The 19,241-nt window shown below is 50.3% G+C and overlaps 1 protein-coding gene across 1 annotated transcript in view; it reads left to right on the top strand.

Moving 5' to 3' along the window:
• The window catches only part of WDR66 (WD repeat domain 66), a 46,345-nt gene extending 27,603 nt beyond the window's left edge, over positions 1-18,742 (top strand). The window contains exons 16-22 of the mRNA XM_015567338.1: positions 4,226-4,340; positions 6,213-6,376; positions 8,789-8,879; positions 9,107-9,250; positions 15,005-15,233; positions 16,287-16,388; positions 18,478-18,742. Coding sequence (XP_015422824.1) covers positions 4,226-4,340; positions 6,213-6,376; positions 8,789-8,879; positions 9,107-9,250; positions 15,005-15,233; positions 16,287-16,388; positions 18,478-18,614 — 982 coding nt within the window. The 3' untranslated portion in view covers positions 18,615-18,742. The remainder of the gene's footprint in view (positions 1-4,225; positions 4,341-6,212; positions 6,377-8,788; positions 8,880-9,106; positions 9,251-15,004; positions 15,234-16,286; positions 16,389-18,477) is intronic.
• The last annotated feature ends 499 nt before the right edge of the window (positions 18,743-19,241 follow it).

The following is a 19,241-nucleotide window of genomic DNA, read 5'->3' as shown; positions in this document are numbered from 1 at the left end:
CCTTCCTTCCTTCCTTCCTTCCTTCCTTCTCACCAGAGAATATTTTTTCCCATCGAGGTTTTAGAGAGAGTGGGGTGGGGGGGGACCTTGATGTGAAAGAGACATATTGACTGATTGCCTCCCACAGGTGCCCTTGACCAGGAACCGAACCTGCAACCCTTAGGTGCACAGGTCGACACTGTAACCCCCAAGCGCCACCGACCAGGGCAGTATCTTTCTTAGGAAATAAATGTATCGAGAGAAACCTAACCATTTTATAGTGGACGAGCCTGGGGCACTGAGTATATTTATTCACAGTGTTGTTCAATCACCCGCTCTGGCCCCAAACATTTCCATCCTTCCAATAAAACCCCTCGCGGAAGGCACTGGAAGTGGCAGGGACAATAAAGCCTTGTAGCCACCTCAGTTGGGCAGGAGCTGCCTTTTCATGATAAATCCCCAAACGGGTTTCAGGTGCATTTCACAATATTTGAAAGGACGCGGGAAGGCAGTTCCCAGGAAAAGGCCCATAAACCTATGAGCAGATGCTCCTGGTATTGCACAAGTGCAAATGAGAGCAAGACACCGTTCCCACAAATCAGATTAGCAAAGATAAAAGTGATCCATGGCGCCCGGTGTCGGCGAGGGGCCAAGGGGAAGGGCACCTCTCCCCGCCGCCGCTGCTGCCGCTGGAAATCGGGGCGACCTTTGGGAGAGCAATCCGTTACCCTCGATTAAATCTGATGGTATCTCTGACTTCCAGGAGCGCAGCCCACACAGGGCTCACAGCATGCCAAGACACAAGTCAAAGGCTGTCTTGTTTGAAAATATTTTTTAAAATGGAAACAATCCAAATGCCCATTAATAGGGGATTAGTTAGATGGTGGCCTGTCAGTGCACTGAAACACGATGCTTTTACTTTTAAAAATTTATTTTCTTTTTTTTAAAAATATACTTTTATTGATTTTTTACAGAGAGGAAGGGAGAGAGAGAGTTAGAAACATCGATGAGAGAGAAACATCAATCAGCTGCCTCCTGCACACCTCCCGCTGGGGATGTGCCCGCAATCCAGGTACATGCCCTTGACCGGAATCGAACCTGGGACCTTTCAGTCCACAGGCCAACGCTCTAGGCACCGAGCCAAACCGGTTTTGGCTCAAAATTTATTTTCTTAATGGAGAGAGAGAGAGAGAGAGAGAGAGAGAGAGATCTGTTTGTTGTTTCACTTATTTATGCCTTCTGGGTACTTCTTGTAAATGCCCTTACCAGGGATTGAACCTGCAACCTTGGCGTATCCGGATGGTGCTCTAACCAACCGAGCTGCCTTGGCCTGGGCCAACATGATGCTGTTTTTAGAAAAGAAAAAAGAAGCCCCAGATGGTTTGGCTCAGTGGATAGGCCTGCAGAGAGGGGTTCAATTCCCGGTCAAGGGCACATGCCCAGGTTGCGGGCTCCATCCCAGTAGTGGGTGTGCAGGAGGCAGCCAATCCATGATTCTCTCTTATCATGGATGTTTCTCTCTCTCTCTCTCTCTCTCTCTCTCTCTCCCTTCTCCCTTCCTCTCTGAAATCAATAAAAACATATTTAAAAAAAAGAAAAGAAAAAAGAAAAAGATAAGCTGTCTGCAGAGAATCAGAAAAATCTCCAAGGTATAACATGAGATGAAGCAAATGGCCAAATAAGCATGAATATATTTTCATACAAATCATACTTATTTAATTTATAGTTTTTCATATAAAATTATAATTATATAGGTTAGAATATATATAAAATAATTATCGAGTCATACACACCAAACTATTCCCATGATTCTCTTGGGATAAAGGGTATAGCAATGTACTTACGGCTAGATTTTCTGCTTTACGCCAACATGTTTGAAAACTTTCACAATAAACATATACTTTTTTAATCAGAAGAAAATGTTAATTTTATGAAATTGTTAGATTTTTTAAAAAAATGTAATTTGATTTTTAGAGAGAGAGGAAGGGAGAGAGAGAAACATTGATGTGAGAGTGAAACATGGATCAGCTGCCTCCTGCACACCTCCTACTGGGGGTTGAGCTCAGAACCCAGGCATGTGCTCTGACCGAGAATCAAACTGGCACCCTTCAATTCAGGGGACAATCAGCTGAGACACACCGGTCAGGACTAGGTATTTTAACAATACCAGGTAGTAGTTATACAGCTCCTACTATGTGCTTTGTATATATTAACTTATTTAGTGCTCACCACAGTCTCAGGGTGTAAGTAGCGTCATTTCCCCTATTTTACCAGAAGAGCCTGAGGCACAGGTTGAATCACTTGACCTTATTTGTTTATAATTTAAATTTACATATAATTCACACGCCATAAAGTTTACATTTTCCCCCCAATGGTTTTTACTGTATTCACCAAGTTGTGCAACCATCACCACTATGGAATTCAACCAAATCTCACTCATTTCTGTGTCCCAAGTACCTAACATGGTGCTAAAACGGCTGTCGAGTGGATTTGCTCTTTGTTTATTCAGCTCATATACCTGGAGTGTCTGCTGTGCCTGCCAGACACAGGCTGGGTGCAGGGGACACAGGAAAGAAACCTGTACAGTGAGGGGCTCATAATACCATAAGATGAGATCCCTGGCCATTACGGCTCAGTTGGTTGAAGCATCATCCCGCGCAGCGAAGGGTCGCAGGTTCGGTTCTGGTCAGGGCCCATACCTGGGTGGGGGTGCGGGCGGGGCACATACAGGAGGCAACTGATCCATGTTTCTCTCTCTCTCTCTCCCTCTTCTTTCCTCTCTCTCTAAAATCACTGAGGGCCTGTCCTCAGGTGAGGATCTATAATAATAAAAGTGTAATATGCTAGTTAGACCAGACGTCCTTCTGGACGTCCTTCCAGATGACCTTCTGGACGAAGCCAGGGCTGCCCGGGTCCCGGGTGCCTGCTGGTGGCCAGAGGAAAGCCCAGGTCCCAGGGGCCAGAGGGAAGCCGGTGCCAGCAGCTGGGGGAGGGAAGGTCTACTCTTGCACATTTCGTGCACAGGCCTTGAAATGGTCTATATTGAAAGACCCTAACACATATCTTGTTTGGACAGCATGTAGATGTGCTATGCATTCTTTTTTATCTGTTATGCAAATCTTTGCTTTTTTATTTAAGTGTTGAATATTTACCTATAATAATAAAAGTGTAATATGCTAATTAGACCAGATGTCCTTCCGGGAAGCCCGGGCCCTGGATGCCTGCTGGTGGCCAGAGGAAAGCCCAGGTCCCAGGGGCCAGAGGGAAGCCGGTGCCAGCAGCTGGGGGAGGGAAGGTCTACTCTTGCACGAATTTCGTGCATCGGGCCTCTAGTTAAAACATAAATAAATAAAGGCTAGGCAGTGGTTCTCAACCTTCTGGCCCTTTAAATACAGCTCCTCATGTTGTGACCCAAACATAAAATTATTTTTGTTGCTATTCATAATTGTCATGTTGCTACTGTTATGAATCGTCATGTAAATATCTGATATGCAGGATGGTCTTAGGTAACTCTGTGAAAGGGTCGTTCGGCCGCCAAAGGGGTCGTGACCCCAGGTTGAGAACCACTGGGCTAGGGCCTTCCAGAGCCCCAGAAGGCGTGAGCAAGGGTCCCAAGGCTCAGGTTTTGCAGGCTCAGGGGAAACCCAGCGCTGGGCTTAAGGTCCTGTCTGGGAACCTCACCTCAGATCCAATTCCTAATTCGTGTAAGAGTCTGAATTAAAGAAGCTGCCCGCTGCGGGGAGACGATTCATTATCACTTGACTCGCAGCGCGTTTTTTGGAAATCTGTGTGCTGTGCTGAGGCCGGGTGTCAGGTTCCTGGATCAACCGGCGCATCTCCCTCTGATCTCCTGGCCTGCCACCGGGAAGGGGCGCCGCACGCCTCCTGCCAGCGCGTGTCACTTCCTCGCTGCGGCCTTTTTCCCATCCCTCGTCCCTCGTTCATGTACACGTTCTCGGGGCATAATGTTCCCTTCACTCAGCTGTCCAGGAGGCCAGTCAGAGGCTCCCTGCTCAAAGCGCCTTCACAGTCAGCTCCCCGGGAGCCCTCACCGTTTGGAGCTGTTGCCCCCTCTTTACGGCAGCTGTGAGCAGTGGCGGAGAGAGCTTGTCTTATGGACGGGCTCTGCTGAGTGACAAGGCAGGTAATGCACAGTTGGAAACGTGCAGGGCATCACGAAAGGCAGCTAGTCAGAAAGCCCGTGTTCCGATTTGTGGAATTGGAAACGGCTCTCTTCCTCCTGCAGAAAGACACTTCTGGGGCCAGTCTTCGGGTCTCCCATGGAGCAGGTCCAGATCCTCCCCGTGAAAACCGCCATGGAGCTGGAGAGGCGCTACTTGGTGTTCATCAACAGAGACAAGGTACGGTCTGCTCTGCCTGCCTCGGGAGGCGGCTGTGTGCTTTGAGTGGCGATCGGTCCCAAGGATTCTATCAAGGATGCTTGGTTTCCTAGCCAAGTCCAGCTCCCTCCTCCTGGGTCCATGGTGATACTGACAACAGCCACAGACAAGTGAGGGTGACTCTGAGAAGACATTTCCAAGCAGACACATGGTCCCCAAAGGATTTTATTCTTCCCAATTTATTTACGTGGGAAAAAAATCTTTCTCGCCCAGTGTGACTTATGGTTGAGCATCAACCTGTGAACCAGAAGGTCACAGTTTGAATCCCTGACAGGGCACATGCCCAGGTTACAGGCTTGATCCCCAGTAAGGGGTGTGCAGGAGGAGGCCTATCAGTGATTCTCTTTCATCATTGATGTTTCTCTCTCTCTCTCTCTCTCTCTCTCTCTCTCCCTTCCTCTCTCTGAAATCAATCAGTCTTTTATTAGTACAAAAGACTAATGTGCTAAGTGTCCGACCATCCGACCAGTTACTATGACATGCACTGAACACCATGGGGCACATGCTTAATGCAGGAGCTGCCATGACGCGCACTGGCCATTTACAGAGAAATGGCACCGTGGACCTGGTGCCCACAAAGCAACAGTCAGCTTCCCCCAAGTGGGACACAGGCCCTGCCACCACCCTGGAGTGACAGCCCACCACATTGCAGCCAATGCTGCCGAGACCCCATGGCGCAAAATGCAGCCCACGGCCCAGCCCAGCCCGGAAACAGTGGCTGGGGGCACTGGGTAATGACGTCACGTAGCAACACCCAGCTTCCTCTCCCTAGAAACAACTAGCCTCCTTGCAGTTTCTTCAGCCCAGGAACACGACTTGCTTTATAGCCAGGTGGAAACATTTTACACTTTAACCAAATGTCTGTGAAGCCAAATGTTTCCCTGTGCCTCATCTCATTTGATCCTCACAGAAGTCCTGGAGTGGGTAGATGGGAGACTCGGTGGAATCCTCTTTTCTTTTCATTAGCCAGGAAATGGAGATTTAGAAAGCTTAGAAACTTGACCAGACTGAAAAGAAGTAAGAAATGGTGGACCTTGAAAATGACTTTAGGTTTTCTTACTGCACAGAATATAGTCAATATAGCCAAACACTGCTGCAGTTAAATCTTTTACCCTTTGTTCTCCTTGCGTGATCTACAGTAATAATCTACTTCATGTTGATATTTACTGCTGTGTTGCTGACAATTACCTGAAAGAGAAGTTGGGGTGCTTCACTGGGCTGGAGAAGTTTAGCCAAATTAGAAAGCAGGTCTAACTAAGCAAGTTTATTCTATACATAGAAAAGGCTATATGTGTAATACATATAAAACTCACTGGCGCCAATCGCACGCATGTGTTTCAATCTGTCATTATCGATCATGAATTTGGTTGACACTTCTAGAGAAAGGGCAAATAGCGATATTAAAATATTTCTTCTAATTAATTTCTTTTCAATGTGCACGAATCCGTGCACTGGGCCACTAGTAAACGTATTTTAAAACATCTTATACTAGTAAAAGCATACAAATTAGTTACACTTAGTTGTGCACTTAATGAGTGACCTGTACAGGAAAGCATAAAATCATAGGATGTTAGAATTATTCTGGAAAACCTTGGACATCCGTCTATGAAGACGGGAGGAAAGCTCCCCTCTGTGTCCTTGCTGGAACCTGGCATCTCTCCCCAAAGGGATCACCCTGCAGGGGTCTGTGTGTGCGAACCCTCTGCCACCTGAAACGCGTTCACACACAGGAGTCTTCCCAGTGACAGGCCTGAAGGTCACTGTGCAGGTGCTGGGCCCAGCCTGGGACCTGGTCATCCGAGCCTGAATATCCGGTTGCCTGTTCCTTTCCAGGTCGGACTCCAGATCTTACCGATAGATGGCAACCCCCATAAGACCTGTGCTATCGTCTGCCACCCGAACGGGGTGGCCGGGATGGCCCTCTCCCACAATGGCCACTACATCTTCACGGCCGGGGGACAGGACCTGTCTGTGGTGCAGTGGGAAGTCAACCTCAGGTGCGTGTTGGGGAGCAGCTTGGCCTGTGAGGACGGGGGCCAGTGCAGACCCCTTCTGAATACTCAGCAACAGCAGGCAGGTGTTACACCCCAACCAATGCCGGGCACTGTGCCAGGGCCGCCGTTACAGAGGTGACCAAGGACTCAGGCATTGCCAGGCCCGCGTGGCTCAGTGGTTGGGCGTGGAACTATGAACCAGGAGGTCACGGTTCTATTCCCGGTCAGGGTATGTGCCCAGGTTGCGGGCTCGGTCCCCGATGGGGGGTGTGTGCAGGAGGCAGCCAATTGGTGATTCTCTCTTATCATTGATGAGTCCATCTCTTCTTCATCTCTTCTTCTCCCTTCCTCTCTGAAGTCAATAAAACTTTTTTTTTAAGAATTTAAAAACAAAAGGACTCAGGCCTTGCCCTCAGTCTGCTCCCGGTGGTGTGGAAAGCTTGCTACTCTGTCTGCAGGGGACATGGTATAGCTCTGACCACCAAAGGCTGCTGGCAGAGGACGGGGGCTCCTGTGACTGTCCCCTTGGGCACTCCTGGTGTTGACAGGGTCCTCTGTGTAACTTCTGGCCTTTACCCAGAAGCCACACGGCTAAAGTGGCCTCCCTGCCCACGGAGCCTGTTGGGACTGGGCTTGGGCCTGGCCTGGAGGCCACAGAGACGGAGCCCCCACAGCTGGGCACCTGCCTCGATGGCTAACATCAGAGCCAAGAGCCGCGTGAAGACTGGGCTGGGACCCCAGGTCCACCTGGCAATCACTCCAGCTTCACCGACCGTGTGTAGGGCTTGTGCAGGGCCCTATTGGGAGGAGTGGGGACAGTTGTGTGGGAGGTGGAGGTGCATGTCAGTTCCCAGTCAACGGCAGTAATAATTTTTAAAAAAATATATTTTATTGATGTTTTACAGAGAGGAAGGGTGGGGGATAGAGAGTTAGAAACATCAATGAGAGAGAAACATCGATCAGCTGCCTCCTGCACACCCCCTACTGGGGATGTGCCCACAACCAAGGTCCATGCCCTTGACCGGAATCGAACCTGGGACCCTTCAGTCCGCAGGCTGACGCTCTATCCACTGAGCCAAACCGGTCAGGGCAATAATTTTAACTGCTCGTACCAAGTCTGTTCCAGCCCAGGCCCTGTCCGGGTGCTTTCCAGATACTGTCCGATTTCATCCTCACAGCTGCCCTGTGAGGTAGGGGCTGTCGCCGTCCCCACTGTACAGGCTTGGAAACTAGCTCCCAGGGGTTAGGTGACCTGCACTAGTGGTGACGGAGCAGTGGTGGGTGGGGTTCTTGCCGTCTTTCTGATTCAAGCCCACACCTCAGCAGGCACTCATCACAGCACAAAAATAAAGGGCTTCTTGACAAATCCCTTATTGCATCCACTTAATTCTCACAACAACCTGTGAGGCAGACCCTGCAGTTATTCCCACTTTACAGAAGAGGAAACTGAGGCCCAGAAAGGTGAAGTTACCTGCAAGGGGCAGAACTGGGAGCCCAGAGTCTAGATACTAAACCACTTCTCTGCTGTGGTCTACACTGCAGTGTGTTGTGGTTTTTTAAAAAAATATTGTTATTGATTTCAGAGAGGAAGGGAGTGAGAGAGAGAGATAGAAACATCAATGATGAGAGAGAATCATTGATCGGCTGCCTCCTGCACGCCCCACTCTGCTGATCAAGCCCGCAACCTGGGCATGTGCCCCGACCGGGAATCGAACCCTGACCTCCTGGTTCATAGGTCGATGCTCAACCACTGAGTCACACTGGCCGGCTGCAGTGTGTTTTAATAACCCACAAGGAGGCTAGTGGCCTGGTTAGCGGAGATCCAGTGAGTGGGTTATTATAACGATTTCATAGTATCATTAGCATTCTAAGCGAGGCGAAGTCGGTCTCATACAAAAGTAGGTTTTCTTACCTTATGGGCCTATTTTTGGAAAACCTGACCCTGAGTTAGAGAGCAGAGGGTTATTTTTATCCGACTGGCATGGGTCCCCTGTGGCCTCCTGAGTGTTCATGGAAGCAATTAGCGTTGGCAGTTCACCTCTACCACCCAGGGCCCTCGGCCCTGGCCACGTGCAGGTCTGGAGTCACGGGCAGAGCCGCGGTGCAGGGAGGACTCCCTCTGGAGAGGCGTGGTCCCCAAAGATCGCCGACACCTTGCCAGGCGCCTGCTCTGCCGTCTGCGTGTGGATATCACTGTCATTAAGGCGTTGGACCTGTACCACCGGACGCCGCGCTTGGAATGGAACTTTTCATTTTTGGTTCATCATGGAGGGCGTTTTCTTAACAGGTTTACAGAGACCCTAATCGTAGCTGCGCCCCGGAATAGCCTTTGGAGGCCCGCAGGGCCCGCGGCCCCGGCCCAGGCTGCTGGCGCTCGAGAGCTTTCTAACAGCCCCATTTCTGCTCTCGTTCTAGCGCCCTGGAGGCAGCTGTCTCTCTTGGGGGTGAAGACTTGATCCCGTTCTATGGCCTGGTGTCTGGTGGCAGGGAAGGAAAATTCTACAGGGTAATCATCCTCAGAGTAAACACGCCTGGTAACATCGAGTTAGGAGTTTGCAAAACACACGTGTCCGGGGGTAACTCTCGTGCTTTCCCCACCAAAGCTCTTTTTCTCCTCCCCCCCACCCCCACTGAGCTCAAAATGTACTTTCTAGAAAATGTCCTTGGAGTCTTAATGGATGCTTCCCACTGAAGCCACAACGCACGCTGTGTTTCCATTTTGCTTCCACGCAGGAGCTGGAAGACTATTTTTACTACTCGCAGCTCCGTAGTCAAGGTATCGACACAATGGAGGCCAGGAAGGTGTCGGAACACATTTGCCTGTCGGAGGTGCCTTTTGTCATGAGAGCCATCGGCTTCTACCCCTCGGAAGAGAAGGTAGGCAGGAGGAGAGCAAGGACAGCGGGGGGATGTGCTCTTTAGGAAACCGGCCCCAAGACAGAGAGCTCGGGTCCGCGTGAAGCACTGAACATGGTTCTTGCGTAAGTGGCTCAGGAGGAAGGTTCTGGGAGAGCAGGCGAGCTCCTAAGAGCAACCTCCCCTGCAGATGTTCCTAAAAGACAGGTTCCTTGCCACCAAGGGGGTGCGCTGGTCAGAGCGAGGGTCAGGCTGGCTGGGGCAGGGAGGACCTAGGAGGCGATGCCTGAGAGGCACTCGGTGCAGGAAGAGCTCAGTGACAGTTCTTCCCCGTGGGGCTGCTGCTAACCTGGCCCGTGGGGATGGGGTGCCTCTGGGAGGTGGGACTCAGACAATGTCTGAGCACCCCCAGCTGTAGGGTGGGGGTGGGGGATCCACAGGGGCACCAGCAACACTCCCAGGAGAATGTTCCCCAGAGAAACTGTGGTTTAAAATGCAATTGAGCCCGGCCGGTGTTGCTCAGTGGTTAAGCATTGACCTGTGAACCAGGAGGTCACTGTTCGATTCCCGGTCAGGACACATGCCCAGGTTGCCGTCTCAATCCCCTTGGGGGGCGTGCAGGAGGCAGCACATCGATGATTCTCTCTCATCATGGATGTTTCCAGCTCTCTCTCCCTCTCCCTTCCTCTCTGAAATCAATAAGAACATATAACTTAAAAATGCAATGGATTGGGTTTCTTCCTGATTTTAAATGTTAACACATCGGAAAAGATATATAAGTGGAATGAAGAAAACAATTATAATCCCGCTGCACAGGCTAAATGGTTATTCATATTTTAAATCACACACACACACACACACACACACACACATATTTATTTTAATGTTTTAAATCCTTACCCCAGGATATGTTTTTATTGATTTTTAAAGAGAGAGGGGAAGAGGGGGGAGGGAGGGAGGGAGGAAGAAAGAGAGAGAAAGAGAGAGAGAGAGAGAGAGAGAAACATCATTTGCCTTCCATACGCTCCCTGACTGCGGATCAAACCTGCCACATAGGTATGTGCCCTGACTGGGAGTCGAACCCACAACCTTTTGGAGTACAGAATGACGTTCCAACCAACTGAACCCTCTGGCCAGGGCTTCTCACTGTGTTTTCAAGGTGCCCCCACGTTGTAGCGTGACTCAGTCCTGCATTCCTTTTCATGGCTGAATCATATTCTACTCATTCATGTGGGCAGGGCACATCTTATTTCTTCCCCTTCATCAACTGGTGGACACCTGGGCTGTTTCCACCTTTTGGCTGCTGTAACACTGTCATGTGTATTTGCGTACGTGTCTTTGTTACTAGTAGAGGCGTGTTTTGACTTCTCTTGCGTGCACACCTGGGAGGGATGTGGCAGCGTCAGTGGTGACTCCATGGTGAACTGTTTGAGGAACTGCCTGTGTTTGTTGCCTCTCTCTCCATCCATCCATCATCTATCTCCTCTATTTATTTGAATTGGTTGGGGTGGCCTTGGTTCATAGGATCACACAGGCTTCAGGTGTGGACTTCTGTGTTATAAGGTCTGAATACCAGTGTCCTTTATCCACACTATTTCTGGGTGCAGCTGCAAGGCAGGATCGAGATTTCGAAGAGCTGCGGGCCCCTCGCTGACCCTTGGTTGTGGGTTTGGAACAAGATGAAGGACTCGCCCTTCTGATTTGGAAACCTTTAAAAACATTCACGTGGGGCAGGGAAGAGTCCCGGAGGTGTTTGAGGCCCGGGCTCTGATGAGCAGCTGGGAGAAGGTCACCAGGAAGGGCCCTGTGATTGGGTGGTGGCCTCATCTCTGAGTCACCCACCACAGACGACAGGGACACAGTACTGTGGCGGGGCACTAAAGGCGACTGCGTCCAGTGGGCAGGACTTGGCACTCCGTGGCGTGTCCCTGGACAGAGAGGCAGCTGCCATCCAGGTGTGGTTACTGGCGGAAGCAGAGGGCAGCTGTGAGTCACACAGTGATGCAGAAATAGCAGGGGTGTCTCCAGATGTGACTGTGTCCTGGCCCGGCCCACCCCTGACACCTGCCCCGCAGCCCCTCCTCGCCTGCCCCAGGTCAGCGCAGAAGCACTGGGCGGCAACACGAAGGTGATGCTGTGACAGAAGACTGTCTCCTTGTTGCGGAGCACGTTCCCGAGAGCTCTGTGCGCCGGAAGGAGGGGGAGAGCCCTCCCGGAGTCTGTGGAACTGTCGCAGAAGAACCGGCTCACCAGGCGCCGTTGATAGAAGCGAGAGGTGGCCTCCGTGCAGGATGCACGGTGACCCCTCCTGTTAACAGGGAGGCTTAAAGCTTAATTGTGAAGCATGGTTCTGAGGACATCAGGGGCTTCCTGCGGTCGGCGCAGGATCACCAGCCCGAAGGCCTGTGGGGTGGGTGTCAGAGGCGGCCGTGCAATCATCCTGGGCCGGGGCTCCGGCCACAGGCACAGGCGGCCCTCGTGTCACGGGCCGGCAGCAGTGCCACGGCGAGGCCAGGTGCTGGGTGTCTAATGTTTAAAAGCTGTTGAATAAACACCTGCCCTGACTGCTCTCCCCTTTAGCACGGGCTGGTTCTAACGAGGGTTCTGGACTTCTCGGAGTTTCCCACTTGGATGGGCAGCGTGGGGGAGCCAGGCCAGCGACCTGCTTGCCTTTTCACCCGGGCACCTTCCTTGGCCACCCTTCAGCCCTTCCCTGCCCTCCCTCGCTTCCATTCTCTAAAAATCAAGGAGTCCCGCCTACGTGGCTCAGTGGTTGAGTGTCGACCTATGAACCAGAAGATCACAGTTCAATTCCTAGTCAGGGCACATGCCCTGGTTTCAGCCTCAATCCCCAGTAGCAGGTGTGCAAGAGGCAGGCAATCAATGATTCTCTTTCATCGTTGATGTTTCTATTTCTCCCTCTCCCTTCCTCTTTGAAATCAATAAAATCAAATACGGCCCACAGCCCAGCCCAAAAACAGTCCCTGTGGGTGCCAGGTAATGATCTCACATAGCAACACCCAGCTTCCTTTTCTCCCTAGTGACTAGCCTTCTTGGAGTTTCTTCAGCCCAGGAACACGACTTGCTTTATAGCCAGGTGGAAACATTTCACACTTTAACCAAATGTCTGTGAAGCATTTTTCCGTGCCTCATCTCATTTGATCCTCACAGAAGTTCTGGAGTAAGTAGATAGGAGACTCGGTGGAATCCTCTTTTCTTTTCATTAGCTGGGAAGTGGAGATTTAGAAAGCTTAGAAACTTGACCCGACTAAAAAGAAGAAACGGTGGACCTTGACAATGACTTCAGGTTTTCTCTCTGTGTAGAATATAGTCAAACACCGCTGCAGTTAAATATTTTACCCTTTGCTCTCCTTGCGTGATCTACAATAATAATCTGGTTTGTGTTGATATTTACTGCTGTGTTGCTGACAATTACCTGAAAGAGAAGTTGGGGTGCTTCACTGGGCTGTAAAAAATTTAGCTACATCAGAAAGCAGGTTTAATTAGGCAAGTTTATTCTATATATAGAAAAGGCTAAGTAGACTCGCGCATGTGCTATACATATAAAGCCCTTGCTGGCACCAATCGCATGCGTGTGTTTTGACCTGTAATTGTCGATCATGAATTTGGTTGACACTTCTATTCTAGAGAAAGGGCAAATAGCGATATTAAAATATTTCTTCTAATTAATTTCCTTTCAATGTGCACGAATTCGTGCACCAGGCCACTAATAAATAAAAATCAATGGAAAGAATATCCTCGGTGAGGATTAACAACAACAAAATAAAAATAAAAACCATAACACCACCCCACGCCCATTAAATCAGCATCTCTGGGGATGGGACTTGAGCATCAGGATGTTTTAGCTCCCTGGGTGAATCAGAGGAGCCACTGCCTTAGCGGCAGGTGGGCCCGTGAGAGAATGCCAGCACGGGCCAGCCGGGTGCCCCGGGCGGGCAGCGTCACGCTGGGGCATTGGGAAGGCACTCGGTGTTCTTGTTCCATCTCTGAGGTTCCTCTTCAAGCATGAACTCTGTTTCGACATGCGGCAGAACCTACCTTCTCACCTACCACTTGCAGAGTAGGCTCGGGGAAGAGATGTCAGTGATGCCGAAACTGCCAGCTCTGCCCCTTGAGCAGGGGAGGAGTAAGCGGCGAATCCCCATGCAGTGGATCATGCTGAGGACACACGCCGTGCTCTGCTCTGGGCACGAGTGACTTCAGGCACCTTTGGGTTCCTTTGGGTTATCTTTGGGTTAGTCTCCTATTTCTGAATTGAGTCAGATCATATATTACATTTATATTTTACATGTATCACTTACATTATTTATGTACTTACAAAGTGTAATTTATATTATACTAGAGGCCCAGTGCATGGATTCGTGCACCAGTGGAGTCCCTCAGCCTGGCTTGTGCCCTCTCACAATCCGGGACTCCTCGGGGGATGTCAGACTGCTGGTTTCGGCCTGGTCGTCACAGGCCAGGCCAAGGGACCCCACCGGTGCACAAATCCATGCACCAGGCCTCTGGTATGCATATAAGATATTTGGTTAATCTCTTCCCATCCTCCCTCCTCCCCATTCCCTCTGAGACTCATCAGTCTGTTCCATGTTTCCATGCCTGTGCGTTTAGCGTCTGCCCCCTTGATGTACAGTGTGTGTCATAGCTACCGGTTGAACGGTTGAAAGGTCGAACGGTCACTTAAGCCGTTGTATATATGGATTATAATTACATGTAACTGGCAAGGACATACAAAGCATAACCACAGGCCCTAGCCATTTTGACTCAGTGGAAAGAGCATCGGCCTGCAGACTGAAGGATCCCGGGTTCGATTCCAGTCAAGGGCACATACCTCTGTTGCAGACTCCTTCCCAGCCTGGGCCCTAGTCAGTGCTCATGCAGGAGGCAACCAATCGATGCATTTCTCTCACATTGATATTTCTCTCTGTCTTTCCCTCTCTCTTCCACTCTCTCTAAAAATCAGTGGGAGGATTAAAAACAAAACAAAACAACACAACACAGCATAACCACGGAGTAGTTGCTGCTTGTTGAGTACTTGTTATGTGCTAGGCATTACGTTTAGCACTTTACACACATGGTCGCAGTTAGCTTCAAAACAGTCCAATCAGATGTTTTACCATATCACACCCTCTTTCAAGATGAGAAAGCCGAGGATGAGGAATGTTAAGCTACTCCCCCAGGGCACGTAGAAAGTGGCAGACCCAGGGTTTGAACCTCGGTCTGTCATCAAAGATCATACGTACAGCCCCAGTCTCCACTGGCTCAGTGAGTAGAAGCATGTGTATATAATAACACTTAAAATTACATAGTACATTACGTAAAGAATGTGCTCCAGGATAGTGTTTTATTTGTAGATAAAATTATAGGTAATCTAATATGCAATTGTGTATAATATAAGCTCACTAAATGCTATATCTGAAACAGTGTTACCATTTAAAGCTACTTTTTTTATACTAGCAATTATAGTTCATTGGTATCCTAACCAATGATGTAACATTTTCAAAAGTTCATTCCCAGAATGTTGCATTGAGAATATGTGGTTTCTTTGAAAATATTGGGTACTAAGACAGTGTTAAAGGTAAGAAAGGATATATATATATATATATATAGATATGAACCAGGAGGTCACGGTTCCATTCCCAGTCAGGGCACATGTCAGGATTGTGGGTTCAATCCCCTCTCCCTTCCTCTCTGAAATCAATAATATATTGGCACCTTTCTGCTTCTTTTTTTTTTTTTTTACCTCTTTCCTAGATCGATGATATATTTAACGAAATCAAATTTAGTGAGTATGTGGACACTGGAGAGGTAATTGACAAAATCACCTTACCGGATTTCCTGAAAGTTTACCTTAACCATCGGCCACCTTTTGGTTACACCATGAGTTCCATCCAGAAGAACTTCGACATTCTGGGCTACACCAACTCAGAAGGAAAGAAAGCCATTCGAAGAGAGGATTTCCTGAGGCTGCTTCAAACTAAAGGTGAACCCACAAATAGGGTTATCTCGCAGGCCATTGGGCCACGCCCCCTGGTGACAGAACCATCGCCATCCAGCATCTTTAACTTGACAGGATGCGCTTAGTGGCCCACACAGCCCGCAAACGTGAGGTAGCGGGAAGGATGCTGACCTGGAGGCCAGAAGAAGGCCCGTCATGCCCCCATGACTGACACCTCGAGGTTCCCTGTCCCCACTTGACAAGTGCCAGCCATCTATCCCACGGGGCAATGATGAGGCGCACTTGTGAAATAAATGTTTTTCCTTTTCCGCTGTTATTTTCCCCATTATTTTATGTGAGGAAATCAAGCGAGCTCTCTCTGTGGGTGATCGTTTTGTCTTAGTCAAACCCGGGGATCGAGGGTTGTGAGGGAGTTCGAAGTAAAGCTGAGGGCAGCCTCGATCAGAAAGTTGTCTGATGTCTCCATACAAGCCCCAAAGAATGTCCCCTGTGGGAGTCCCCACTTTTAACACCATGTAAGGATGCATATGTGGCAGCAACATGGGACTCTCTAGATATATTTTTTTTAAAGATTTTAAAGTTGATTTTTAGAGAGAGAGGGAGAGGGAGAGTGCAACATTAATCCGCTGCCTCCTGCATGCCCCCTACTAGGAATAGAGTCCAAAACCTGGGCATGACTGGGAATGGAACGGGCAACTTTCGATGCACCAGACGATGCCCAACCAACTGAGCCAGGGCTCTAGAAAAGGAGATCGTGCCTGGCCATTGTGGCTCAGTGTTTGAGCGTCGACTTATGCAGCAGGAGGTCATGGTTCGATTCCGGGTCAAGGCACACTCCCAGGTTGCGGGCTCAGTCCCCAGTGGGGGTAGGGGGTTGCAGAAGCAGCCAATCAATGCTTCTCTCTCATCATTAATGTTTCTATCTCTTCCTTCCTCTCTGAAATAAATATACTTTATTAAAAGAGAAGAAAATTGTGGAGTAATTCCCTTTCAGACCTCGCAGTGTTGATGCTAAGCTCTGATATCTGGCTTAGTCCCGAGAGCTGACCAGCCACCTTTTTCCTTTCCGATGCCCAGGGGAGCACATGACGGAGGAGGAGCTGTCCGACTGCTTCGCCACGCTGCTGGGCCTGAACCCCGAGGGCTGGACATCCGAGCCCGCCACCTCCTCCCTCAAAGGTACTGGGGCCGCCCTGTCCTGTCCTGTCCGGGCAGGCCGCTGGGCTCACTCACCTGCTGTCGGCTTACGGGACCTGTGCGAGCCGCCCTCCCTCGTACCCTGCATACGACACAGCAAGTCTGCGGGGAAGGCCACGGACACTCTGTGAAAGGGCTAGCGAGCGTGGCCGTGTGTAGGCCATGGTCCCGCTGTCTGTCCCTCCTTCGTGCCGCTGGCCTGGCGGCTTCCTTTACACCACCGCCCATCTTCATCTTCCCGGCTCGGGTGGGTGGCGACTGGCCGCCAGTAGAGAGAACACAGTTCGGAAGCTATTGCAGAAGAAGAGGAATTGTCCAGAGGGACTGGATTAGGAGAGGACAGTGACTTGGTAGGTGGCACAAGCCCAACCTCCGAGCTGCCAGACTTGAAAGGTTTCTTTGCTGTTGTTAATCCTCACCTGAGGCTACTTCTCCATTGATTTCTGGAGAGAGTGGAAGGGAGAGGGAGAGACAGAGAGAGAAACATCGATGTGCGAAAGAATCATCCATTGGTTGCCTCCCGCACGCGCCCCAACTGGGCCGGGGATCAAGCCTGCAACCTAGGTATGTGCCTTTGACCTGAATCGAACCCCGGGCCCTTCAGTCCGAGGGCCAGTGCTCTGTCCGCTGAGCCAAGCTGGCGAGGGCGACTTTAGTTTTCAATGATCATCCCTCCTTTCCTGAGGATTTCCTGCCTCCTTCTACTCCACTGGAGGGAGGAAAATGGCCCTGCGATTTGGGTTGCAAAGTCAAGCTCAGGAGGCACCCATCCAGACCCCTCTCCTGGGCCGGCCTGTGTGCACATGACTCCAGTGACACCCCGACGCTGGGCCCGTGACCCCATGGTGGGCAGAGCCATCGTGTTATTGCGACTGGAGTCAGGAGCAACGGTTTCTCACCGGCCTGCCTTCTCCCTCTTGTACAGTGGGGCCTTGACTTACAAGTTTAATTCGTTCCGAGACCGAGCTCGTTAACTCAAATTACTCTATCAACTCAATGCAAAAAATCAGCCTAAAGACAGCTGGTATCTCAAAAAACTCGTTAGTCGGGACAGTCATAAGTCAAGGCCCCACTATATTGTCTGTACCCAATATCTTTTTATTTTATTTTATTGTTTCTATTGATTTCAGAGAGGAAGAGAGAGGGAGAGAGAGAGAGAAACATGCATGATGAGAGAGAATCATTGATGGGCTGCCTCCTGCACACCCCACACTGGCATGGGCCCTGACCAGGGACTTGAACTGTGACCTCCTGCTTCGTAGGTCAATGCTCAACAACTGAGCCACCCTGGCTGGGCCATCCCATCCCCAATTTCAAGTGAGACAGTGCTCCTGAACTCAGTTCTAGAGCCCGGGATCTGATGGGTCACCGCCAACCCGCCCCCCGCCCCACCCCATTCCTTGTGATCTCAGGGGGTCTCAGAATGTAACTTTCCCAATTATTATGTATTTAGTGTTTCTAAGAGTCTCGAAATGAAATGGTAAAATCGGCAATACCATGTGATTAAGGCAGTGGTTCCCAACCTTCCTAATGCCACGACCCTTTAATACAGTTCCTCATGTTGTGGTGACCCCCAACCATAAAATTATTTTCGTTGCTACTTCATAACTGTAATTTTGCCACTGTTATGAGTCATCATGTAAATATCTGATATGCAGGATGTATTTTCATTGTTACAAATTGAACATAATGAAAGCACAGTGATTCATCACTAAAACAATATGTAATTATAGATGTGTTTTCCAATGGTCTTAGGCGACCCGTGTGAAAGGGTCTTCGACCCCCCCAAAGGGGTCGTGACCCACAGGTTGAGAACCGCTGGATTAAGGCTTTCCAGTGAGGTTTGTAGATTCAGGACCCCAGTGGCCCAAACCATAAAGGAAGGATTGTAACCAGACCCCTCCCCCAACCCTGCAACCCCCTCCCTCAGGGTGTTTTCAAGGAATCCAGGCCAAACCACAGCACAAAGCACCTGTCCCCTCTGAGTATGGCTTCCTTGCGTTTCTGGGAAAACGCTCCCGCGGCAGAAGCCCAGTCGTTGGGAAGACACGTGCGTTCTCTTGTCCGTCAGGGCCGGAAGTGCGCTGGGAAGAGGAGCTCCCGGAGGAGATCACGGCGGAAATATTTGTCACGGACATCCTGGGCCTGAACATTTCACCCGTTTTCGGACAAGATGATGAGGTCAGCGAGGTTGCAAGGGATCTCTGAGGGACAGAGGACTTTGTGTGTGGGGAGGGTATTTTCCCTCCAAGAGGCAGTACTTGCCCCCTGTTTCCCTACCCCCATGCCAGTCTTTAAAACATGTAGGCATTAAATGAAAAGCAAATTTCTGTTAAGCAGTGGGATTCACCAAGTTGGACGTTCCACTGTTTCTGAAACAGACAAGTGGGTAGAGGCATGACAAGCAAGGCAAAGCTGCTGCAGAGGCTCTGGAGGGGGAGCGGGAGCTGGTGGGGTCCCCAGGGGGCCTCAGCCGGCAGCAGGCCTTCCTAAGGACACGGGTGACCTATTCCCTTACCCGCGAATGCCCGCCGGGCCCCGGCCTACTGTGGCCCAGTGTGGATGGGACCTCCCACGCCTGCTGTCAGGCTGGGGCGGGGGTGCTCCTGGGCCCCGGGAGTCTCTCGCTCACGGCTTCTCATCAGCAAAACCCCCAGGCAGCTGTGCGTGGCGGTTATGAAGAGCACCGCTGGCCATGCTGAACTCCGGTGGCAACTGTCAGAGAGAATGCAAAAGGCCCAACCCATATCTCCATTTTACCGATGAGAAAACTGAGGCTCGGAGAGATTAAGTAACTCCCCAACCCCCCCCCCCCCCCACACACACACACACAGA

Source organism: Myotis davidii, unplaced genomic scaffold, assembly GCF_000327345.1.
Source record: "Myotis davidii unplaced genomic scaffold, ASM32734v1 scaffold223, whole genome shotgun sequence".
Lineage (NCBI taxonomy): Eukaryota > Metazoa > Chordata > Mammalia > Chiroptera > Vespertilionidae > Myotis > Myotis davidii.
The sequence above is the reverse complement of the archived record's forward strand: the minus strand, read 5'-3'. Positions and strand labels throughout refer to the sequence as shown.